The sequence below is a fragment of the Oncorhynchus mykiss genome, chromosome 3 (assembly GCF_013265735.2).
Source record: "Oncorhynchus mykiss isolate Arlee chromosome 3, USDA_OmykA_1.1, whole genome shotgun sequence".
Classification (NCBI taxonomy): Eukaryota; Metazoa; Chordata; class Actinopteri; order Salmoniformes; family Salmonidae; genus Oncorhynchus; species Oncorhynchus mykiss.
In genome coordinates, this window is record NC_048567.1 from 42778001 (window position 1) to 42804812 (window position 26812).

Here is a 26812-nt window from a genome sequence, read left to right on the forward strand (position 1 = left end):
ATCCCTTGAGAGATTTACTGAATTCATCATTTCAATAGAAAATCACCTTGCTCGCTTCTGTATTCATGGAATGGATCAGTTCCTGATTGGAAACCTTCTATCAGTCACTTCGTTCCACCTGGGACACCTCCAGGAGACCTGGTGGCTCTTAGGGACGGGATTGAGATACCACAGATTTATAGCATTATCCATTATCTGTGTATGCTTGGCAGATAGGCCTCATAAGGCCCTTATTGACATGTGACTCCAGTGAGAAAGAGATTGTAGAATAGTAAGCAAAGAGAGGATGTATAGAATGTGTTGTGAACCAGAAGGGTTCTTCAAAGGGTTCTACCATGGGGACAGCTGAGGAACTCTTTAAAGTTTGAGAAATAACAAACAATTCAGAGAAATAACAAACAAGAGTATAAGAGTTACCTTCAGCTCATTCAAGAGCTGATGTGTATACAAGTGGTATATTTATCTGTAATTGTTTACAGGTGTATATTTAGAATATATTTATATGGACACGTGAAGGTGTGTTTTGTGTACATATTCAGTATATCTGGAGGTGTTTGCTATTACAGGTGGAGAACTCTGCCTTGACAAAGGAGAACGACAACCAGAGGAAGCAGTATGAACGCTGTCTGGATGAGGTAAGTGACTCTTTCTTCCTCTCTCAGATGCACTGACACACAAAAACAGACACACTCACAGAATAAGACACAGATACACATACTCACACAGTTAAGTCAACAACACAAGCGGAAGCACTTTTACTCGTTCCTTTGTAATTGTATCAGCCCTTCTCAACCCATATTTTCATGAATAAAAAGATGCTTATCAAGATATTGATCATCGTAAATTCTCTGTCGATGCAGTGCCAGAATCTAGATTGCAATCAGCTGCTGGATGAGACACAAGCAAGAATCAGGGGCAATTTATGCCAGAACTGGCATAGACTTTCAAGTTCACCAGAGTGTTTGCATCTCAGTTGGCCTTATGTAGTGCACTACTTTTGGCCAGGGCTCAGGTCAAAAGTAGTGCAGTATGTAGGGAATCGGGTGCCATTTGGGCTGAAGGCAGTGAGTTCGCTGGGTTTACTCTAAGCTGAAATGCTTTATAGGGTCTGGAAAGGATGAGAAATTACTGCAGTTTCCTTATGGAAACAGACAGAGAGTCTGTTTCTAACTAGTTGTTCAGGTTTTTGAATCTGTTGAGAGTTAAAGCAGCAGGTAGTGGTGCGGCAGGTAGCCTAGTGGTTAGCGCGTTGGACTAGTAACCGAAAGGTTGCAAGATCGAATCCCAGAGCTGACAAGATGCAGTGCCAGAATGTAGATGGTCATTCTGCCCCTGAACAAGGCTCGTCATTGAAAATAAGAATTTGTTCTTAACTGACTTGCCTAGTTAAATAAAAAGCTAGAATCCTTAGTTGCTACATCAATTTTTGGACGTGTAAATTAATGATATACAGTGCCTTGCGAAAGTATTCGGCCCCCTTGAACTTTGCGACCTTTTGCCACATTTCAGGCTTCAAACATAAATATATAAAACTGTATTGTTTTGTGAAGAATCAACAACAAGTGGTGCACAATCATGAAGAGGAATGACATTTATTGGATATTTCAAACTTTTTTAACAAATCAAAAACTGAAAAATTGGGCGTGCAAAATTATTCAGCCCCCTTAAGTTAATACTTTGTAGCGCCACCTTTTGCTGCGATTACAGCTGTAAGTCGCTTGGGGTATGTCCAGTTTTGCACATCGAGAGACTGACATTTTTTCCCATTCCTCCTTGCAAAACAGCTCGAGCTCAGTGAGGTTGGATGGAGAGCATTTGTGAACAGCAGTTTTCAGTTCTTTCCACAGATTCTCGATTGGATTCAGGTCTGGAATTTGACTTGGCCATTCTAACACCTGGATATGTTTATTTTTGAACCATTCCATTGTAGATTTTGCTTTATGTTTTGGATCATTGTCTTGTTGGAAGACAAATCTCCGTCCCAGTCTCAGCTCTTTTGCAGACTCCATCAGGTTTTCTTCCAGAATGGTCCTGTATTTGGCTCCATCCATCTTCCCATCAATTTTAACCATCTTCCCTGTCCCTGCTGAAGAAAAGCAGGCCCAAACCATGGTGCTGCCACCACCATGTTTGACAGTGGGGATGGTGTGTTCAAGGTGATGAGCTGTGTTGCTTTTACGCCGAACATAACGTTTTGCATTGTTGCCAAAAAGTTCATTTTGGTTTCATCTGACCAGAGCACCTTCTTCCACATGTTTGGTGTGTCTCCCAGGTGGCTCGTGGCAAACTTTAAAAGACACTTTTTATGGATATCTTTAAGAAATGGCTTTCTTTCCACTCTTCCATAAAGGCCAGATTTGTGCAATATACGACTGATTGTTGTCCTATGGACAGAGTCTCCCACCTCAGCTGTAGATCTCTGCAGTTCATCCAGAGTGATCATGGGCCTCTTGGCTGCATCTCTGATCAGTCTTCTCCTTGTATGAGCTGAAAGTTTAGAGGGACGGCCAGGTCTTGGTAGATTTGCAGTGGTCTGATACTCCTTCCATTTCAATATTATCGCTTGCACAGTGCTCCTTGGGATGTTTAAAGCTTGGGAAATCTTTTTGTATCCAAATCCGGCTAAACTTAAACTTCTTCACAACAGTATCTCGGACCGGCGTGGTGTGTTCCTTGTTCTTCATGATGCTCTCTGCGCTTTTAACGGACCTCTGAGACTATCACAGTGCAGGTGCATTTATACGGAGACTTTAATTTTGCACGCCCAATTTTTCAGTTTTTGAAATGTTAAAAAAGTTTGAAATATCCAATAAATGTCGTTCCACTTCATGATTGTGTCCCACTTGTTGTTGATTCTTCACAAAAAAAATACAGTTTTATATCTTTATGTTTGAAGCCTGAAATGTGGCAAAAGGTCGCAAAGTTCAAGGGGGCCGAATACTTTCGCAAGGCACTGTATACCCATTGACTCTTCAAGAATATAACTTCTAAATGCCTTATGAGCTTAGTTGAACTAAAACCCCTAAATATAACCTTGGTTTAATCCAATGTTTGTAAACAAAGTAAATGTAAACAAACATGGTTAAAACATGTTGATAACATGATGATGAGTCCTTGCATCCATAGCTCTGTCTATGAATTTGAGAGTGGTTACATTTCTGCAGCCCTATCCCTCAGCTTTTCACCAAAACAGGTGTAGAGAGGACACTTTGTTATTGTTTCTAAGCAGTGGGGCTCTAAGGGATGGGACCTCCTGCTCAGAAAGACTGGCTGGGAGGGATCAAGTGTGGGTTGCATGCCCTCCTTTCCTCCAACGCAAGGGCTGAGCTGATTGTCTCTCCAATCTGACAAATGGAATTGTTTTAAGAAGGTCATACCATGGGTCACTTAGCTAATTGATTTTGAATTTTAGGACCCCTTTACGTATAAAAAAATATATATACATAGAAATTATTTAATAAAATATAGCATTTTGCCTTTACTAATACAGTCCATAGAAACGCAATGAATAACACATTAATAAATGGCAACAAATACAGTAAAACAATAAAGGAATAAGGAAGGAAAAATAAAGGAATAAAGTTTTGAAGTGTCTGTCCTATATACCCCTTATTTTTGTTGGCATAAAACTACCTCCTTACTTCCATTCATTTGTATGGGTTACCTTTAGACTAGTAGTGACACTTGTGGGGGTCGTAGAGCAAAACCGAGAACACCATTGAACACCGCCCAGGCTGTATCACATCCGGACGTGATTGGGAGCCCCGTAGGGCGGCGCACAATTGGCCCAGCGTTGTCCGGGTTTGGTCGGGGTAGGCCGTCATTGTAAATAAGAATTTGTTCTTAACTGACTAGCCTAGTTAAATCAAGGTTAAATAAAAATACAAATAAATTGTGTTCATGAGAGTCCTATTAGTTTGTTGGTCAAACTGTTTGGATGCTACTTCGGGATGTGTCCTGGTCTGACAAACAGCGCTGTAGTTCTTCCACTTTCACCGCAGATGCGGAAGGGTGACATAGGCAAATGCGGTGGACTGAGACGCAGCCCATGCAAAGACAGATATCTCTAGCTTAAGACTGACAGATTTTGATGGGTTTTTTTTCTGGTGAGTCAATAGACTAGGGGGTTAATGAGGCAGTTACCATGGCGCTATCCTCTTGAATTTTAAGTATTTAAGTAGAAGACAAAATGTTTCGAAACAACTGTAGTGAGAGTAATTCACTCTGTATGGGTTGAGAACTTGTTATAGTTTGTGTACGGGCTTTTTTGGCCAATCTCTCCCACTTAAAAAGATGAGAGAGGCCTGTAATTTTCATCATAGGTACACTTCAACTATGACAGACAAAATTAGAGAAAAAATTCCAGAAATTCACATTGTAGGATTTTGAATGAATTTACTTGCAAATTATAGTGTAAAATAAGTATTTGGTCAATAACAAAAGTTTTTCTCAATACTTTGTTATATACCCTTTGTTGGCAATGACAGAGGTCAAATGTTTTCTGTAAGTCTTCACAAGGCTTTCACACACTGTTGCTGGTATTTTGGCCCATTCCTCCATGCAGGTCTCCTCTAGAGCAGTGATGTTTTGGGGCTGTTGCTGGGCAACACAGAATTTCAACTCCCTCCAAAGATTTTCTATGGGGTTGAGATCTGGAGACTGGCTAGGCCACTCCAGGACCTTGAAATGCTTCTTACGAAGCCACTCCTTCGTTGCCCGGGCGGTGTGTTTGGGATCATTGTCATGCTGAAAGACCCAGCCACGTTTCATCTTCAATGCCCTTGCTGATGGAAGGAGGTTTTCACTCAAAATCTCACGATACATGGCCCCATTCATTCTTTCCTTTACACGGATCAGTCGTCCTGGTCCCTTTGCAGAAAAACAGCCCCAAAGCATGATGTTTCCACCCCCATGCTTCACAGTAGGTATGGTGTTCTTTGGATGCAACTCAGCATTCTTTGTCCTCAACACAACGAGTTGTGTTTTTACCAAAAGGTTCTATGTTGGTTTCATCTGACCATATGACATTCTCTCAATCTTCTTCTGGATCATCCAAATGCTCTCTAGCAAACCCACACGAGCCTGGACATGTACTGGCTTAAGCAGGGGGACACGTCTGGCACTGCAGGATTTGAGTCCCTGGCGGCGTAGTGTGTTACTGATGGTAGGCTTTGTTACTTTGGTCACAGCTCTCTGCAGGTCATTCACTAGGTCCCCCCGTGTGGTTCTGGGATTTTTGCTCACCGTTCTTGTGATCATTTTGACCCCACGGGGTGAGATCTTGCGTGGAGCCCTAGATCGAGGGAGATTATCAGTGGTCTTGTATGTCTTCCATTTCCTAATAATTGCTCCCACAGTTGATTTCTTCAAACCAAGCTGCTTACCTATTGCAGATTCAGTCTTCCCAGCCTGGTACAGGTCTACAATTTTGTTTCTGGTGTCCTTTGACAGCTCTTTGGTCTTGGCCATAGTGGAGTTTGGAGTGTGACTGTTTGAGGTTGTGGACAGGTGTCTTTTATACTGATAACAAGTTCAAACAGGTGCCATTAATACAGGTAATGACTGGAGGACAGAGGAGCCTCTTAAAGAAGAAGTTACAGGTCTGTGAGAGCCAGAAATCTTGCTTGTTTGTAGGTGACCAAATACTTATTTTCCACCATAATTTGCAAATAAATTCAATAAAAATCCTACAATGTGATTTTCTGGATTTTTTTTCTCATTTTGTCTGTCATAGTTGAAGTGTACCTATGATGAAAATTACAGGCCTCTCTCATCTTTTTAAGTGAGAGAACTTGCACAATTGGTGGCTGACTAAATACTTTTTTGCCCCACTGTATTTTTAGCAGAACCAGCATGATACAGTTCTGTTTGACACAATTACAGTTCATGATACAGTTCTGGTTGACACAATCAGACAAAAAATATTAATATCTGTGTTCAAGTTTCTGCTTATGTTTACTGCTATGTGTGAATCTTCAGCCTTCCTCCCATCCTCCAGCTCTTATGAATATTACATGAGGAGAGCTTAACTCATTAGATTCAATTTTGCCATGAATAGCAGTGAATTAGTGGTCACTATGATGCAACCAGCCAGTTCATCTTTGTCACCAGTAGCAACACATCAGCTATCACAGTACCCTCCAAAAGGACCACTGTCTTCTGTAAGGATCTTAAGTCTAAAGTCACATTTCTAAAGCATCTCTGCCCCCTACCAGCTCACACAGTCAGCAATGTGCAGTGCACTCAACATCACTCTTGACATCCCCAAAATGTTGAATGATCAGCACGTTCTCTGAAACTAAACTACATAATTGCTCAATTATATAACTGAGATCAAGTAATAAGTTCAAGCCCTTCATGACATTCTGCTACCTTCATTCATATTGCATATTCAATGCTACCAACTCAACACATTGTTTTTAACTGCGTGGAAGCGAACCGAGGGCCTCTCACATTAAAAGCCATATTCTTGAAAAGACAGGAGATTTCACCATGATAATAAATAGTTTTAAAAATGTGCAATGGCAAGTTGACATTGAAAAGGCAAAAGAGGAGACTTGACCAGGATCCAGTCTAAGTAAAAGGTTTAATACAGAACTTTTGAAAGGTACAGGTAGTCATGAGAATGCAAAAAGCCCGATCGTTAAAATAACTCTTCAAGGTGTTGAAAGCATTCCAAAGGGATGCTGGCCCATGTTGACTCCAATGCTTCCCACAGTTGTGTCAAGTTGGCTAGATATCCTTTGGGTGGTGGACCATTCTTGATACGTTGGAAACTGTTGATCGTGAAAACCGAGCAGCGTTGCAGTTCTTGATAAAAAAAACGGTGTGCCTGGCAACTACTGTTCTAAGGAACTTAAAACAAAATTCTTGCCCTTTCACCCTCTGAATGGACAATCCCATATCAGCGGGAAGTAAGCGTGTTGAGGGTGCTGCAGCACCCCCCCCCCCCCCCCCCCCCCAAAAAAAGGCACTGGGCCTTTACTAGTACTGTATTAGCAGACCGATACAGCCGTATTTAGTGAGGGCAAAAACATTTTTCCTGCCCCCGTGTCAACAAAAAATTATCAACATCCTCCCTGCCAACTAAAACATCACAGCAACCCCACACCCAAACATCTTCCTGGGGCTATGCACAATTCATGTTTCAAGGCATAAAAATCATTTTTTAATCTGTCTCCTTCCCTTCCTCTACACTGATTGAAGTGGATTTAACAAGTGACATCAATAGGCGATCATAACTTTCACCTGGATTCACCTGGTCAGTCTATGTCATGGAAAGAGCATGTGTTCTTAATGTTTTGTACACTTAGTGTAGTCATGAGAATGAAAATGCCTGATGGTAAAAAAGGCAATTGGCCAAAAAATTGCAAATAATTTTTCTTTGTTTTAAGATATAGTCATTCTGAATTACGCAAACATGCATCAGTACAGACGATGGTTGATATGAAACTGATACAACATTCAATTGAACTATGAGAACAGTGAGACATTTTCTACTTTGGATACAGTGTGGTGTTCAGCAGCTTAAAACCTGTTTGGGATAGGGGGCGGTATTTTCACGTCCGGATGAAAAGCGCGTCCAAAGTAAACTGCCTGCTACTCAGGCCCAGAAGCTATGATATGCATATAATTGGTAGATTTGGATAGAAAACACTCTAAAGTTTCTAAAACTGTTAAAAGGATGTCTGTGAATATAACAGAACCAACAGCATACCACCCTGCATGCCACTGCTGGCTTGCTTCTGAAGCTAAGGTCCTGGTCAGTCCCTGGATGGGAGACCAGATCCTGCTGGAAGTGGTGTTGGAGGGCCAGTAGGAGGCACTCTTGCCTCTGGTCTAAAAAAATATCCCAGTACCCCGGGACAGTGATTGGGGACACTGCCCTGTGTAGGGTGCTGTCTTTTGGATGGGACGTTAAACAGGTGTCCTGACTCTCTGAGGTCAGAGAGTAGGGGTGTTAACCCCAGTGTCCTGGCTAAATTCCCAATCTGTCCCTCAAACCTAATAATCCCCAGTTTACAATTGGCTCATTCATCCCCCTCCTCTTCCCTGTAACTATTCCCCGGGTCGTTGCTGTAAATGAGAACGTGTTCTCAGTCAACTTACCTGGTAAAATAACGGGGGGAAAAATAGCTTATTTGGCAGGCGAAAACCCAAGAACAAACCATCCAGGATTTTTCTTTGTTGAGGTGACCATGTTTTCAATTGGTTTTCTATGGGAATCTAGATTTCTGAGGCATCTGGTTGCAGTTCCAAGGGCTTCTACTAGATGTCAACAGTCTTTAGAAATTGGTTGATGTTTTTCTTTTGAGTAATGAAGAAGTATGACTATTCAGAATGAGGGTCGAGTCTAGTGTACTGTTTTGTTTGGGGCGAGCAACCTAGCGCTCGCTCCACTTTCATTTTATCCGCTATTGAACACAATTTATTCCGTCTTAAATTTGATCTATTATTTACGGTATAAAATACCTAAAGTTGTATTAGGAAAGTTGTTTGAAATGTTTGGACCACGATTACCGGTAACTTATTAGATAATGTGTAGTCATGTTGGGCGAGTTGGAACCGGTGTTTTTCTGAATCAAATGCGCCAAATACATTTTGGGGATATAACAACGGAATTAATCGAACAAAAGGACCATTTGTGATGTTTATGGGACATATTGGAGTGCCAACAGAAGAAGATCTTCAAAGTTAAGGCTTGAATTAGATCGTTATTTCTGAGGTTGGTGTCGTGCCTGGCGGGTTGAAATATGATTGCCATGTGTTTGTTTGATAGGGTGCTGTCCTCAGATAATAGAATGGTTTGCTTTCGCTGTAAAGCCTTTTTGAAATCTGACATGGTGGCTGGATTAATAAGAAGTTAAGCTTTAATTGGGTGTATTGCACTTGTGATTGTATGAAAGTTAAATATTTCTAATAATTTTTTTGCGCTCTGCAATTTCACTGGATGTTGTCCAAACGTTCCGCTGTCGGAACCCCCAGCCATAACAGGTTTTAATGCGATCAGTAAATAAAAATGTAATAGAATAAAATTGAAAGGAAATGGTGTTGTAGTGAATGATCAGTTGAAAAACAGGGAGGGGTTGGGTTTGTGGGTTAAAAATGCAATGCTGCCCTTTAAATACGTCACTCACTGCTTCAAGCCACACCCCAGCACATCCACCGAATGTAGGAGACGTATCTTTAAGAACGTTTTGGGAAAACATGCCGTTCAGTACAAACTGTTCTGCAACTTAGCAAACGTTCAAGTGACCTGAATGCACCCCTGTTCTATACTCACACACACACACACACACACACACACACACACACACACACACACACACACACACACACACACACACACACACACACACACACACACACACACACACACACACACACACACACACACACACACACACACACACACAAGCAGCTTGACACAATTCAACAACTGTAGAAATGTAGATGATAGTATTAACGGGACGTCACACAGAGTTACTGGGAGTTCGGAGTTCTGACTGGGAAATTTCACTTGAACAACGCTCCAAGTCGTAATTACATGTGGGACACTCAGAGAAAATGATCTTACCTGAGTTGCAGAGGGAGTGGCGTTTCAGCACTGACCTTTCACCTTTTCAACTAAAAGATTTCAACAAATCCGTTTTTTAGAATTACAAACTTATCAATGCAGATAATGTAGCTAGTTTCACCATATTGTCAATGTTAAGCAAGCAAGTGAACTTTATTATTAGCAACGTTAGCTTACTTACCTAGAAAGCTAAAATTGTATTGGTTCAATAATGACTCTGACTTTAATAGCACTTGAACACAGTCATGTCAGACTCACGACTTCTTAGCGACAGTTCAACATTTACTGGGGTGGGTTGTCCAAAGTAGGGGACGGTTGTGTGTTTTTGTATTGGGCACAAAGGAGGGTGGTGCATTTATTTCCCTGGTTTACATTCACCCTTTTGCAGGTTTTACTATATGTACTGAATAAAAATACAAATCTGTTCATGCAACAATTTCAAAGATTTGACTTATTTACAGTTCACATAAGGAAATCAGTCAATTGAAGTAAATGTATTAGGTCCTAATCTATGGATTTCACATGACAGGGCAGGGGTAAAGCCATGGGTGGATGTGGGAGGGCATAAGCCCACCCACTTGGCATCCAGGCCCACCCACTGAGGAGCCTAGCCCAGCCAATCAGAATGAGTTTTTACCCACAAAAGGGCTTTATTACAGATAGAAATACCTCTCAGCACCCCCCACCCCCCTCAGACTATCCCGCAGGTGAAGAACCCGGATGTGGAGGTCCTGGGCTGGTGTGGTTGCACGTGATCTGTGGTTGTGAGGACGGTTGGACGTACTGGCAAATTCTCTAAAACAATGTGGAAGGCAGCTTATGGTGGAGAAATGAAAATTCAATTCTCTGGCAACTGCTCTGGTGGATATTCCTGCAGTCAGCATGCCAATTGCATCTATGGCATTATGTTTTGTGACAAAACTGCAAATTTTAAAGTGGCCTTTAATTGTCCCCATCACAAGGTGCACCTGTGTAATTATCATACTGTTTTATCAGCTTCTTGATATGCCACATCTGTTAGGGCGCTGGATTATCTTGGCAAAGGAGACATGCTCACTAACAGAAATGTAAACAAATTTGTGCTAAAATATTTTGAGAAATAAGCTTTTTTCCGTGAATGGAAAATGTCTGGGATTTTTATTCATGAAACATGGGACCCACACATTTATCTGCTTGCGTGCGCCTCCCATATATGGAGGTGTTTTGGTACTTCCCTTATGCAATTGACTACGCTTTACCGCACACTAACTATGCTACAGGTCAATATAGTCTATCCTGCCCTCTCTCCACTATTCATAGTGACAACATGCTAACTAGCAATCATACCACATAAAATCATTCAAAGTTGCACCAATTTTCAATTTTCATAAGCGGAGAGGCCAGGTGAGTCATTGTGCATGAAAGAACAGTGAAGAGATGAGACGGCTCAAAAAGCTACCCTCTTGATCTTGTTTAGGGACAGCACAATTATCCAACCTAGACTAGCCTACAACACCATATTGCAATGAATAATTGCATTATTGTTTTCAAGTGAGTACAAAATTATACTCTAGGCTGTAAACTGAAGTGAAAATGTCATTTAAATAATTGCGCAAATGCCCTGTGATTTGAATATTTAATTCCATTAATTTTGACAGTTTAGAAGTTAGAATGCACAGTATTAGCCCAGTCTGTCTATATTTTACGTTCTGATACTGAGATGCACTGTGTGTTGCGGATCATCATTCTCCCAAGTCATCCTATAATAATTTGGCCACATATGTTCCTAGCAGGCCCAGTTATTCAGGAAGGCTTAACGCACACTCTGCTTCCTCTCCGTTCTGAGCGGCAATATAGCATCAATATTTTGAAAATCTGATTTCCACCTAGCTGATCATTGTCTGCAGCTGGCTCTCATCGTAGTGTAGGTCTAATGGAACAGGCAGGGAGAGTTAGGTCGTTTGTGGTGGTTGGCAAACCTTCTAGCCCTGAGTAGCATGGACTGTGCCACAAAAGCATGCTGAAGTCGGAAAGTCGATATCCATGTTTATAAACACAGGTTTGTTATAGTCATTGTTACTTGTGGTCGTATTTTCTGTTGTTAAATCGGAGGGGGAAGGTGTGCAATTGTTTTTTACATTAGGGGGGGTCGTGTAAAGAATTAAAATATGTTGGGGAGGGGGTGCAAGGAGAGGCTTGTGTGAAAATATTTTTTACATTGGGAGGGAGGTGCATTTTATTTTTATGACACCTCAAGTTGGTGTCCCTTTTTAGGATGTTTCCCACGTCTGACCAGCATCTGAACACTCCATTAATGTTGTTGATAATATTAAATGAAAATAATAAGTAGAGCCCTTGAAACAAACAACCAATTGTGACAACAATTAAAACATTGGGGAAGTGAAGAAATGTCTCTCGTGAAAATCTCCATTCTTCACGCAAGCCTGGAAGAATCAAATAAAAAATGTATCAGTCACATACACATATTTAGCAGATGTCATTGTGGGTGAATGTTGAGAGTATTGTTTATGCAATGTCTCTCTATTTCATTTACCTCCTCTCTCTTCCCTGTCTTCCTCTTCAAGGTGGCTAATCAGGTGGTTCAAGCTCTCCTCACTCAAAAGGTTTGTCTTTGTTTTGTTTGATTGAAGCATGAGTAAGTCTTATCAAGTATAATGGAGGCTATGAGAGAAATAATGGTGGAATGTCATAATGATACATAGTTGTGTACTAGGTAGCAAGTCATGACTACTGAAACTGAAAGACCACATGCTCACTTTAACTGTTGGTGTATGCTTGTCAAATTTCTGCGGACTTGCCATGTATTCCATCGGCCAGCAGGTCAAATTTCACATATTTATCCACTTTGGGGCAGCAAAGTCTAATGATGATTTTCATTAAGGTCCATGTCTGAAGGCTATACAGTGCATTCGGAAAGTATTCCGATTCCTTGACTTTTTCCACATTTTGTTATGTGACATCCTTATTCTAAAATGTAGTCAATTGTTTCCCCCCCTCATCAATCTTCACACAATATCCCACAATGACAAGGCAAAAACAGATTATTCTAATTTTTTGCAAATGTATACAAATAAAAAACTTAAATATCACATTTCCGTAAGTATTGAGAACCTTTACTCAATACTTTGTTAAAACACCTTTGGCAGTGATTACAGCTTCGAGTCTTCTTGGGTATGATGCTAAAAGCTTGGCACACCTGTATTTGGGGAGTTTCTCCCATTCTTCTCTGCAGAACCTCTCAAGCCCTGTCAGGTTGGAAGGGGAGCGTCGCAGCACAGCTATTTTCAGTTCTCTCCAGAGATGTTCGATCAGGTTCAAGTCAGGGCTCTGGCTGGGCCACTCAAGGACATTCAGAGACTTGTCCCATAGCCACTCCTGTGTTGTCTTGGCTGTGTGCTTAGGGTTGTTGTCCTGTTGGAAGGTGAACCTTCGCCCCAGTCTGAGGTCTTGAGCGCCCTGGAGCAGGTTTTCATCAAGGATCTTCACTGTATGATGGTGCCAGGTTTCCTTCAGGCGTGACGCTTGGCTTTCAGGCCAAAGAGTTCAATCTTGTTTTTATCAGACCAGAGAATCTTGTTTCTCATGGTCTGAGAGTCCATTAGGTGCCTTTTGGAAAGCTCCAAGCGGGCTGTCGTGTGCTTTTTACTGAGGAGTGGCTTCCGTCTGGCCACTCTACCATAAAGCCCTGATTGGTGGAGTGCTGCAGAGATGGTTGTCCTTCTGGAAGGTTCTCCCATCTCCACAGAGGAACTCTTGAGCTCTGTCAGAGTGACCATTGGCTTCTTAGTCACCTCCCTGACCAAGGCCCTTCTCCTCCGATTGCTCAGTTTGGACAGACGGCCAGCTCTAGAATAAGACTTGGTAGTTCCAAACGTCTTCCATTTAAGTACAGTACCAGTAAATATTTTGGACACATATACTCATTCAAAGGTTTTTCTTTATTTTTACAATGTTATACATTGTAGAATAATAGTGAAGACATCAAAACGATGAAAGAACACATATTGAATCATGTATTAACCAAAACAGTGTTCAACAAATCAAAATATATTTCATATTTGAGATTCTTCAAAGTAGCCACCCTTTGCCTTGATGACAGCTTTGCACACTCATGGGATTTTCTCAACAAGCTTCACCTGGAATGCTTTTCCAACGGTCTGGAAGGAGTTCCCACATGCGGAGCACTTGCTGGCTGCTTTTCCTTCACTCTGCATCCAATTTATCCTCAACCTTCTCAATTGGGTTGAGGTCAGGTGATTGTGGATGCCAGGTCATCTGATGCAGCACTCCATCACTCTCCTTCTTTGTCAAATAGTCTTTACACAGCCTGGAGGTGTGTTGGTGTCCTGTTGGGTCATTGCCCTGTTGAAAAACAAATGATAGTCCCACAAAGCACAAACCAGATGGGATGGCGTGTCACTGCAGAATGCTGTTGAAGCCATGCTGGTTATGTTTGCCTTGATTTCTAAATAAATGTTGTTGGAAGCCACAGTGTTCTTGGGGACCTTCAATGCTGCAAAAATGTTTTGATAACCTTCGCCAGATCTTGGCTTCGACACAATCCTGTCTTGGAGCTCTACGGACAATTCCTTCGACCTCATGGCTTGGTTTTTGCTCTGACATGAAATGTCAACTGTGGGACCTTACAGTTTAAGTTGGAAGTTTACATACTCTTAGGTTGGAGTCATTAAAACTTGTTTTTCAACCACTCCACAAATTTCTGTTAACAAGCTATAGTTTTGGCAAGTCGGTTAGGACATCTACTTTGTGCAGGACACAAGTAATTTGTCCAAAAATGGTTTACAGACAGATTATTTCACTTATAAATCATTGTGTCACAATTCCAGTGGGTCAGAAGTTTACATACACTAAGTTGACTGTGCCTTTAAACAGCTTGGAAAATTCCAGAAAATTCTGTCATGGCTTTAGAAGCTTTGGAAGTATGACCACAAGCATACTTCCAAAGTTTTAGGCTCTTTTGCACACCAGTATTTCAACTTGCACATCATCATCTGCACATCTATCACTCCAGTGTTAATTTCCAGTGTTAGTTTTTCCTAGCCACCGTGCTTCTACACCTGCATTGTTTGCATTTTGGGGCTTTAGGCTGGGTTTCTGTACATCACTTTGTGACATCAGGTGATGTAAGAAGGGCTTTATAAATACATTTGAATTGAGCTAGCCTACCTGGTTAAAATTCGTAGGGCTGAGATCCCGCTAACGGGATCGATATGACAACAGCCAGTGAAAGTGCAGAGCTCCAAATTCAAAACAACAGAAATCCCAATATTAAAACTCCTCAAACATACAATTATTTCACACCATTTTAAAGATACACTTCTTGTTAATCCCACCACAGTGTCCGATTTCAAATAGGCTTTACGGCGAAAGCACCACCAACGATTATGTTCGGTCAGAGTCAAGTCACGGAAAAACACAGCCATTTTTCCAGCCAAAGAGAGGAGTCACAATAATCAGAAATAGAGAAAATTAATCACTAACCTTTGATCTTCATCAGATGACACTCATAGGACTTCATGTTACACAATACATGTATGTTTTGTTCGATAAAGTTCATATTTATGTAAAAACAATCTCAGTATACATTGGCGCGTTATGTTCAGTAGTTTTAAAACAACCAGTGATTTTGCAGAGAGCCACATCAATTTACAGAAATACTCATAATAAATGTTGATGAAAATACAAGTGTTAGACATGGAACTTTTGATACAATTCTCCTTAATGCAACCGCTGTGTCAGATTTCATAAAAGCTTTACGGAAAAAGCAAACCATGCAATAATCTGAGTACGGCGCTCGGAGCCCAAACAAGCCAAAAAGATATCCGCCATATTGTGCAGTCAACAGAAGTCAGAAATAACATTATAAATATTAACTTACCTTTGATGATCTTCATCAGAATGCATCAGATTCCCAGGAATCCCAGTTCCACAATAAATGTTTGTTTTGTTCGATAATGTCCATCATTCATGTCCAAATAGCTCCTTTTGTTAGCACGTTTGGTAAACAAATCCAAACTCACGAAGCGCGTTCGCTAGGAGCAGACGAAAAGTCAATGTTCCATTACAGTCCGTAGAAACATGTCAAACGAAGTATAGACTCAATCTTTAGGATGTTTTTAACATAAATCTTCAATGTTCCTTCAATACTTACAGACATACTTACAGACATCATTCAAAAAGTTTTAGAAAATTCAGAGTGTTTATAATATACTAATATACTAATACTATGCATATATTAGCAGCTGGGACTGAGGAGCAGGCAGTTTACTCTGGGCACCTTATTCATCCAAGCTACTCAATACTGCCCCCAGCCATAAGAAGTTAAATAAAGTAATAATAATAATAAAAATAATAATAATTGGAGGTGTGCCTGTGTATGTATTTCAAGGCCTACCTTCAAACTCAGTGCCTCTTTGCTTGACATAAAGCATTAGAAAATCTAAAGAAATCAACCAAGACCTCATATGGGTCTTGGCTGACCGCATATGGGTCATAACATATAACCAGATATAGCTAAATCTGGTTAACTTCAGTATGTGGGTATCATACCAAAATACAGTGCATTCGGGATAGTATTCCGACCCCTTTTTTTCCACATTTTGTTACGTTACAGCCTATTCTAAAATTTATTAAATAAATCAACACACAATACCCCATAATGATGAAGCAAATTGTTTGAACATTTATTAAAAATATAAAACAGAAATAACTTATTTACATAAGTATTCAGACCCTTTGCTATGAGACTCAAACTTGAGCTCAGGTGCATCCTTGATTGGAATCCACCTGTGATAAATTCAATTGATTGGACATGATTTGGAAAGGCACACACCTGTCTATATACAGCTGAAGTCGGAAGTTTACATATATTTAAACTCAGTTTTTCACAATTCCTGACATTTGATCCTAATAACAATTCCCTGTCTTAGGTCAGTTAGCATCACCACTTTATTTTAAGAATGTGAAATGTCAGAATAATAGTAGAGAGAATTATTTATTTCAGCTTTTATTTCTTTCATTACATTCCTTGTGGGTCAGAAGTTTACATACACTCAATTAGTATTTGGTAGCGTTGCCTTTAAATTGTTTAACTTGGGTCAAACGTTTCAGGTAGCCTTCCACAAGCTTCCAACAATAAGTTGGGTGAATTTTGTCCCATTCCTCCTGACTGAGCTGGTGTAACTGAGTCAGATTTTAGGCCTCCTTGCTCACACATGCTTTTTCAGTTCTGCCCACAATTCTTCTATGGGATTGAGGTCAGGGCTGTGATGGCCACTCCAATACATTGTATTTGATATCCTTTGGCCATTTTGCCACAACTTTGGAAGAATGCTTGGGGTCATTGTCCATTTGGAAGACCCATTTGCGACCAAGCTTTAACTTCCTGGTCGATATCTTGAGATGTTGCTTCAATATTTCCACGTCATTTTCCTTTCTCATGAAGCAATCTATTTTTGAAGTGCACCAGTCCCTCCTGCATCAAAGCGCCCCCACAACATGATGCTGCCACCCCCGTGCTTCACGGTTGGGATGGTGTTCTTCAGCTTGCAAGCCTCCCCCTTTTTCCTTCAAACATAAGGATGGTCATTATGACCAAACAGTTCTATTTTTGTTTCATCAGACCAGAGGACATGTCTCCAAAAAATAAGATATTTGTCCCCATGTGCAGTTGCAAACCGTAGTCTGGCTTCTTTATGTCGGTTTTGGAGCAGTGGATTATTCCTTGCTGAGCGGCCTTTCAGGTTATGTCGATATAGGACTCGTTTTACTGTGGATATAGATACTTTTGTACCTGTTTCCTCCAGCATCTTCACAAGGTCCTTTGCTGTTGTTCTGGGATTGATTTGCACTTTTTGCACCAAAGTACGTTCATCTCTAGGAGACAGATCGCTTCACCTTCCTGAGTGGTATGATGGATGCGTGGTCCCATGGTGTTTGTACTGGTGTCTGTACTATTGTTTGTACAGATGAACGTTTTACCTTCAAGCATTTGGAAATTGCTCCCAAAGATGAACCAGACTTGTGAAGGTCTAACAAAAACAATTCTGAGGTCTTGGCTGATTTCTTTTGATTTTCCCATGATGTCAAGCAAAGAGGCACTGAGTTTGAAGGTAGGCCTTTAAATACATCCACAGGTACAACTCCAATTGACTCAAATGATGTCAGTTAGCCTATCAGAAGTTTCTAAAGCCATGACATAATGTTCAGGAATTTTCCAAGCTGTTTAAAGGCACATTCAACTTAGTGTATGTAAACTTCTGACCTACTGGCGTTGTGATACAGTGAAATAATTTGTCTTTAAACAATTGTTGGAAAAATTACTTGTGTCATGCACAAAGTAGATGTCCTAACCGACTTTTCAAAACTATAGTTTTTTTTAACCAGAAATGTGTGGAGTGGTTGAAAACTAGTTTTAATGACTACAACCGAAGTGTATGCAATCTTACGACTTCAACTGTATAATTCTAAAGCTGGTTGATACTGTACAAAATGTAAACCAACCATTATTGTGTTTATGTGGGTGAATCTCCAGGACCTGAAGGAGGAGTGTGTGAAGCTGAGGACACGCGTGTTTGACTTGGAGCAGCAGAATCGCATACTGAACGTTCTGTTCCAGCAGCGGGTCAAAACATCCACCGACCCTATCTCTCAGGTAGGCTGGGCTTGGCATAGACTGGATAAAGACAAATATTGACGAGTCATAAGCATGCCACAATCACATTTGAGCAGGTTCATGGGTTTATAATAACAATATAAGGTGATGACCTTGAACGTGTAGTCTAGAATTGGTAGATATATTTTTTTGACTAGTCATTTTGACTTTTAAGGTAACGATATATAGCCACTGGTTATTGAAGACTATGACTTACAAAAGTCTCATGAGCTTAGTTATATTGTCTTACCCCAGCATAACTCAAAATTGTTATTGTTTTACTTTCTTGTTTCTAAACGATATAATTGTTAACAAACACTGTATAGCTTCAAAACATGGGTAGAACTATTATTTTGAGCTCGTGGATAGTCAAAGCTTTCATCCATAGCTCTGTCTTTGAATTTAAGAGCCGTTCCATTTCTCTAGATCCATCCCTCTGCTGTTTACCAAAACAAGTTTTGTTTCAAATCTCACATTGTGCCTTTAAAGAGAGATACAGAGGTTTTCTTTAAGAGCAATAACATGTCAATGCACGTTCCACCATAGAACCGTACTTGTCTACTTCAAATTCACTATGAATCTTAAGAATAGGTTCAATGAGTAATATCCAAGTAAGTTATAATAATTACAGAATAAATGTATTTATATAGCCCTTCTTACATCAGCTGATATCTCAAAGTGCTGTACAGAAACCCAGCCTAAAACCCCAAACAGCAAGCAATGCAGGTGTAGAAGCACAGTGGCTAGGAAAAACTCCCTAGAAAGGCCAAAACCTAGGAAGAAACCTAGAGAGGAACTAGGCTATGAGGGGTGGCCAGTCCTCTTCTGGCCCTGCCGGGTGGAGATTATAACAGCCAAGATGTTCAAATGTTCATAAATGACCAGCATGGTCAAATAATAATAATCACAGTAGTTGTCTAGGGTATCAGCAAGTCAGCACCTCAGGAGTAAATGTCAGTTGGCTTTTCATAGCCGATCATTAAGAGTATCTCTACTGCTCCTGCTGTCCATAGAGAGTTGAAAACAGTAGGTCTGGGACAGGTAGCACGTCCGGTGAACAGGTCAGGGTTCCATAGCCACAGGCAGAACAGTTGAAACTGGAGCAGCAGCACTGCAAGGTGGACTGGGGACAGCAAGGAGTCATCATGCCAGGTAGTCCTGAGTCATGGTCCTAGGGCTCAGGTCCTCTGAGAGAGAGAGAGAAAGAGAGAATTAGAGAGAGCATACTTAAATTCACACAGAACACTGGATAAGACAGGAGAAGTACTCCAGATATAAGAAACTGACCCTAGCCCCCTGACACATAAACTACTGCAGCATAAATACTGGAGGCTGAGACAGGAGACACTGTGGCCCCATCCGATGATACCCCCGGACGGGGCCAAGCAGGAAGGATATAACCCCACCCACTTTGCCAAAGCACAGCCCCCACACCACTAGAGGGATATCTTCATACTTATGTATTGAAATTATATTTCTGAATGATTTATTATTACAGTGTTATGACAGCCAATTATCTTGTTATTTGTTCTATTAGATATTCAAAAGGAGCATGTTGTTGATTTCAAGCGAGCTACAGGCATGTCCAAAACAGATGATACCCAACCTCTATTGCCTTGAACAGCTTAAGCCTATGACACACGAAGCAATCTGGATGCATTTTATGTTGCTTGCAACACAGTTGCATCTGGGTTACTCAGTGTGTCACCCCCCAAAAATTGAGATATAAATCAATTCTATTTCACGCAACTGACTGTACAGTAGGCAATGTCCAATCAGTGAGCGTTTGGAACTCCGACCCAGTTGTCATGTCAATACAGGTGTCAATGCTGCTGCAAACCATGACAAAGCAGACATGCCAAATGGGAAATGTATTAAAAATTCTGGACACCATGGTTTATGTAAATGATCGGGCATTCAATAAATGTCATTTTAAAAGTGAACATAGATCTATCTCTGTCCAGTTTCAACAGAAATGCTCCAACATGAACTGCATTAAGCTAGCTAGTTTGGTAAAACATGGTTGGGAAATAGGCAGCATTTTGGCGAGCTAGCTAAATTGTACAGCCAGCATTTTGTCTATGTTGATGCTGTTACAATTACCAAACATTTGATAAACAAATCATTTCGGAAACCATGATGTGGTGTATTACAGGGTTGCATGACGCATGCAATTTCAAATGCATCTGAAATGCTTCGTGTATCAACAAAGTTGCTTGAGATCATGTCACTTGCAACTTTCATCTGGAACAGAAATTGCATCCAAATGATATTCTGTCATCTAAGAGTATTGCTGACCTAAAGAATTCTAGGAGCTACTTTGTTAATACCTTAATGTTCAAAGTAGATTAGCCCAACGTAGACAGACACTATTCATATATTCATCCAGTGGGGGGATTCAGCACACCTACTCCCTGTGTAGTGTTGCACAGTGTTTTGACATCTACAGTATGGTGGGTTGTTCATCTCTTTGCAAAGCCATGAACAGCAGTAGGAGGCTGCACAGATCCACCAGGGAGTAAGAATCTTGGGAGATTTTCCTATTGCTATTTCATCTGAAGAAAATAATATTACAATAGAGAGAGGAAATAACAGATACAAACAATTATATTAATCAAGTCTCTTTCTAGCTATTTTCAACCAAAAAATGTCCTCACTTGAAATGGTCATGGTTTGAACATAGCATAGAACATTTATGAAATGTATGAATCCCCTGCCAGTTGCAAGTGCAGTAAGACTTCGTTCCGCATGCCTGGCCTTTTCTATCAAGGTCAAATTGACCAACTTGCCAAGGGTGCAACTGACTGGGCTTCTTCCTGCCGGAGATCAGTGGCTGCGTGGAGTTATATTGGTACAGATCTAATAGGGTGCAATATGTGTTACTACAGTACAAGACTCAAGTGGGATTAGACATAGCCATGGGAAATTATTTTGAGTAGGGGTGCTTTATAATAAAGCATTGCATGCATCTATGCAGACTAACAATAAAATATAACTCCTAATGTGATGAGTAGCCTAAGCATAGGACAAGATTCGCTCGGTAACACTATCACTGCAGCCTCAATTAATGTAAACTTCTTGTGACTCTCAAACCCGTAACTAATTAGCATAACGCAGCGGACATAAATCTTCCTAGAAAATCTTCCTATTCATGAAAATCACAAATGAAATATATTGAGACACAGCTTAGCCTTTTGTTAATCACACTGTCATCTCAGATTTTCAAAATATGCTTTACAGCCAACGCTAGACAAGCATTTGTGTAAGTTTATCATGGCATAATGCTATGCTAGGCTCTGCTAGCAGCAGGCAACATTTTCACGAAAATAAGAAAAGCAATCAAATTAAATCATTTACATTTGAAGAACTTCGGATGTTTTCACTCAGGAGACTCCCAGTTAGATAGCAAATGTTCCCTTTTTCCAAAAATATTATTTTTGTAGGCGAAATAGCTCCCGTTTGTTCTTCACGTTTGGCTGAAAAATCGACCGGAAAATGCGGTCACTACAATGCCCAAATTTTCTGCGGGAGCCATCATGTGACCACTTGCTCAATGTGGTCCCTTACGGCTATACTTCAACATAAATGCGTAAAAAGACGTCACAATGCTGTAGACACCTTGGGGAATACGTAGAAAGCGTAAGCTCATTCGTAGCCCATTCACAGCCATACAAGGAGTCATTGGCATGAAGCGCTTTCAAAAAATGTGTCACTTCCTGATTGGATTTTTATCTGGGTTTCGCCTGTAACATCAGTTCTGTTGCACTCACAGACAATATCTTTGCAGTTTTGGAAACGTCAGTGTTTTCTATCCAAAGCTGTCAATTATATGCATAGTCGAGCATCTTGTCGTGACAAAATATCCCGTTTAAAACGGGAACGTTTTTTATCCAAAAATGAAAATACTGCCCCCTAGTCACAAAAGGTTAATGTAACATGTGGCTGTTTGCAAAAAAAAAAGCATTTTGTGAACAGTGAGCACATTTCTTTGTACTTCATAATTACAACAGGTGTGTGAGAGAGATAATGGGAAAAACTAGAGGGGTGTTGTAACTAAATTAGTAAACAAAAGATTGTACCTAATAAAACGGAGCACAAAAAAAAAAAAGTTTTAGGACCATGGACAGCTATGCGAGCCATCACGGAAAAAAGCACTGACCTTGATCCAGCACCGGCGGGGCCGTGCCCTGTTGCTTGCAATTAACATTGCAATAATATGACATTTTGTAACGCAGCAAAAAACAATTAATACATCTCCGAAAAGCATTGAATAAAGAATATTAACTTATTAACCCCTTGTAGTCCAAGAGCCCCGGGCTGCGTTTCTACTAAGCTAACATATGGAATTGTTGGTCATACCAAGGATAATTTAGCTATTTGATTTTGAATTTAACTTTTGAACGCGGGAGTTGCGCATGATATCAGAATTCGCTCACTGTTCCAAAACGTGATTGTTATGCAACAGGACAGTTAACCCCCCTGCCCTTAAACCGAGGCATGATGCCTGCTAATTATCTATAGGCTGTTTCAACTTGTCAATTTTACATGATTTTCTAACAACAGTTTGAAATGAGGTGAGTTCCCCCTAGTTATTATTTCACAGAAGCGGCCTATTTCACTGTGGTTGAATACTTATATTTGAGGCATGCTATGCTAATGTAAAGCGAGGATTAGCTAGATGAGCTCTCTTCGATGAGAGGCCTACGGCCCAAGCACTCCACCGGTGTTTCCTCAGGTCAAGTATGGTCATTTGGTCATCACAGAACGTGCCCAACTTTTCTCCGCTGCCTTTTCTCCAATGCCTTAGTTCGTATCAAAGCAAGTGCCTTTTTAACTTATCATACATTTTCTGTATATCATGTCATTTCTACTGTAGCACATAATATTTGCACATGTAGCATAATGTATTCTGTGTGTATTCCTTTAGAACCCTGGACAAACAAGGTACTGATTTCATAACCTTTATGGTGTTATACTCAATTGTGCTCATGTACTGTACACCGAAAAAAAATATAAACGCAACATGCAACAATTTCAAAGATTTTTATGAGTTACAGTTTATATAAGGACATCAGTCAATTGAAATCAATTCATTAGGCCCTACAGTAATCTAGGGATTCCATATGACTAGGAATAAAGATCTGTTGGTCATAGATACACATAAAAAAAGGAAGGGGAGTAGATCAGAAAACCAGTCAGTATCTGGTGTGACCACCATTTGCCTCATGCAGCGCGAAACATCTCCTTCACATAGAGTTAATCAGGTTGCTTATTGTGGCCTGTGGAATGTTGTCCCACTCCTCTTCAATGCCCGTGCGAAATTGCTGGACATTGGGGGGAAATGGAACATGCTGTCCTACAATTCGATCCAGAGCATCCCAAACATGCTCAATGGGTGACATGTCTGGTGCGTATGAGGGCCATGGAACAACAGGGACATTTTCAAATTCCAGGAATTGTGTACAGATCCTTGTGACATGGGGCTGTGCATTATCATCCTGAAACATGAGGTGATGGCGCGGATGAACGGCACGACAATGGGCCTCAGGATCTCATCACTGTATCTCTGTGCATTTAAATCTTTATGGATAAAATGCAATTGTGTTCGTTTTCCGTAGCTTATGCCTGCCCATACCATGCCACCATGGGACACTCTCTTCACAACGTTGACATGAGCAAAATGCTCGCCGTCTGCCATCTGCCCGGTACAGTTGAAACCGGGATTCATCCGTGAAGAGCACACTTCTAAAATCAAATCAAATCGTTTTGTCACATACACATGGTTAGCAGATGTTAATGCGAGTATAGAGACATGCTTGTGATTCTAGTTCCGACAGTGCAGTAATATCTAACAAGTAATCTAACAATCTCCAACAACTACCTAATACACACAAATCTAAAGACAATATGAGAATATGTACATGTAAGCATATGGATGAGCGATGGCCAAGCAGCATAGGCAAGGTGCAATAGATAGTATAAAATACAGTATATACATGTGATATGTGTAATATAAGACATGTAAACATGATTAAATTGGCATTATTTTGAGTGGCATTGTATAAAGTGACTAGTGATCCATTTATTAAAGTGGCCAGTGATTGGGTCTCAATGTAGGCAGCATCCTCTCTGAGTTAGTGATTGCTGTTTAGCAGTCTGATGGCCTTGAGATAGAAGCTGTTTTTCAGTCTCGGTCCCAGCTTTCATGCACCTGTACTGACCTCGTCTTTTGGATGGTGGCGGTGTGAACAGGCAGTGGCTCGGGTGGTTGATGTCTTTGATGATATTTTTGGCCTTCCTGTGACAGGTGGTGTAGGTGTCATGGAGGGCAGGTAGTTTTCCTCCGGTAGTGCGTTGTGCAGACCGTACCACCCTCTGGAGAGCCTTGCGGTTGAGGGCGGTGCAGTTGCCATACCAGGCTGTGATACAACTCAACATGATGCTCTCGATTGTGCATCTGTAAAAGTTTGTCAGGGTTTTGGATGACAAGACACATTTCTTCTGCCTCCTGAGGTTGAAGAGGCGCTGTTGTGCCTACTTCACCACACTGTCTGTGTGGGTGGACCATTTCAGTTTGTCTGTGATGTGTACGCCGAGGAACTTAAAACGTTCCACCTTCTCCACTGCTGTCCCTTCTCTTTGGATAGGGGGGTGCTCCCTCTGCTGTTTTCTGAAGTCCACGATCATCTCCTTTGTTTTGTTGTTGTTGAGTGAGAGGTTGTTTTCCTGACACCACACGCCGAGTGCTTTAATACCACAAAGACGCTCAGTGTTATCCCTGACAAACGGTTTGCTAGGACACAGGTAGTGGACATCTTTGGTTAGAGTACACATAAACAAATTCCTGTTAAGCTACAACTGGGGGCGTGGCAATCTTTACGTGGGTACCGTCGCGCCAAAATCCTACATTGAGAACTGTTTTCAATCTGTAGATATTCTCCAGTTCAACAACCGGCAGCATCAGTAGAAATCCCACTTCATTACGATCAACATCAACGTGTATTGGGATGGTCGACCCCAGACTATAGGCCAAATGTGACTGTAATGGCCTTATCGTGGTTGAAGTAGCTGAGGTCCATTGAGAGGGGCACTAGATATGAGGGGATTCTATTCATGGCCAAGTGGTCCATAGAAGAGCTAACTTCACAGAGAATAACCTCCAGTAACAATCGAACCAATTGGACATTGGCATAGTCATGGTTCATGACCTCTGCTAGCTTTCCTACAGACAGGAGAGTTTTGTTCAGGAGAGTAGCGTGTGTGTTGACCACCAGAATAGTGTCCTGGAGAGACTTTCCCACATGTTGCAACCTGAGGGCCTGTGCCTTCATCTGCTGCTGAATAAGTGGCATCTCTTCAGTAATCTCCCTAACATTCCTGTTGACTGTGGCAAGACTGACTGAGTTGACGGCAGTGGTACCTAGGGCAAATAGTGACCCTACGGCTGCCCCTATCGATAGTTGCGCCCCGACGAATCGTTTCTCTCACCTGGGCTCTGCTAGTTCTGGCTGGGTTGCTGTGAACTTTTGGAGTTGGGCCAACATATGGGCAGTGTCTAGCTGGGCGTGCTTAATTGCCTGGCTGGTCCAGTCAGCCCCGGCCCAACTCAAATGTGCCACAGGTGGAATGTGTTGGCGGTACACATTCTCTGCATCTAGGCGGACATACACCCTTTGCGTGTGTACTCTGCAGTTAGTTATGAGGAGTCCTGGGTCGTCGCGGAGATTCCCGTAGGGGGTCCGTTTGTGATTACGTCTGCTGGGTTGGTTTTGACTAGGGCGCAGAGTATCAGGATCAGCCAAATGAACTCCATCCTACAGAAACGCATAATCAGAGATTGTTGGATTATTTAAGTTATTTGTTTTTGTAAACAGAAAAATTTTTGACAACTTTTTCTGGTTTTCTTATTTTGAAACATTACAGCGCAGGACAATATCAATAGTGTCAACAGATGTATATCTGGTAGCTGGGAAGCAAATACGAGATGTTAGGTGCAACGTACTGATCTCCTGGAAGGGATCAGCTGAGGGTACTTAAGATTTTTCTTAGTACCTCTGACTTTGCTAGGTTTTTATCTATTCGGTGCTGGCTAGCACCCCTTCTATTCCTATAGGGGGAGTGTACAACTTGATTTGGTTCCGGTGGATCCACTTTAATGTGGCGTTTTGTTGACCTTTGCTGATTCTGATCTGGTAAGCTACAGGTGATAGCTTCACCACAGTCTCGTGTGGCCCCGTCCAGTGGGGCAGAAACTTTGTGGCGACGCCCGCGGGTTTGGTGTATATGTAGTACCACACCTTATCCCCGACCTCGAACACGTGGTGTGAGGCCTTCTTGTCGTAATAGGTCTTGTCCCCTTCTGCACTTCTTTCCAACTGTCCTTGAGCATACACAAAGGTTGGAGATGGTTCCACAGGTCGGTCATGAATTGATGAGCCGTGTAGGCGGTGGCTGCGGCGACATCTCCCGGATGGTACGTCATCATCTCGAATGGTGTTATTGCTGTAGACCTGTTGCGTGTGGCTCTGATCGCCATCAGTACCAATGGGAGTTTGAGGTCC

The 26812-nt window shown here is 41.3% G+C and overlaps 1 protein-coding gene across 3 annotated transcripts in view; it reads left to right on the top strand.

Moving 5' to 3' along the window:
* Positions 1 to 26812, top strand: part of LOC110519980 (nck-associated protein 5) — a 136666-nt gene that overhangs the window by 31344 nt on the left and 78510 nt on the right. For all 3 annotated transcript variants that reach the window (XM_021596914.2, XM_021596915.2, XM_036974128.1), the window contains 3 exons: positions 567 to 635; positions 12142 to 12180; positions 18132 to 18251. In XM_021596914.2, coding sequence (XP_021452589.2) covers positions 567 to 635; positions 12142 to 12180; positions 18132 to 18251 — 228 coding nt within the window. The remainder of the gene's footprint in view (positions 1 to 566; positions 636 to 12141; positions 12181 to 18131; positions 18252 to 26812) is intronic.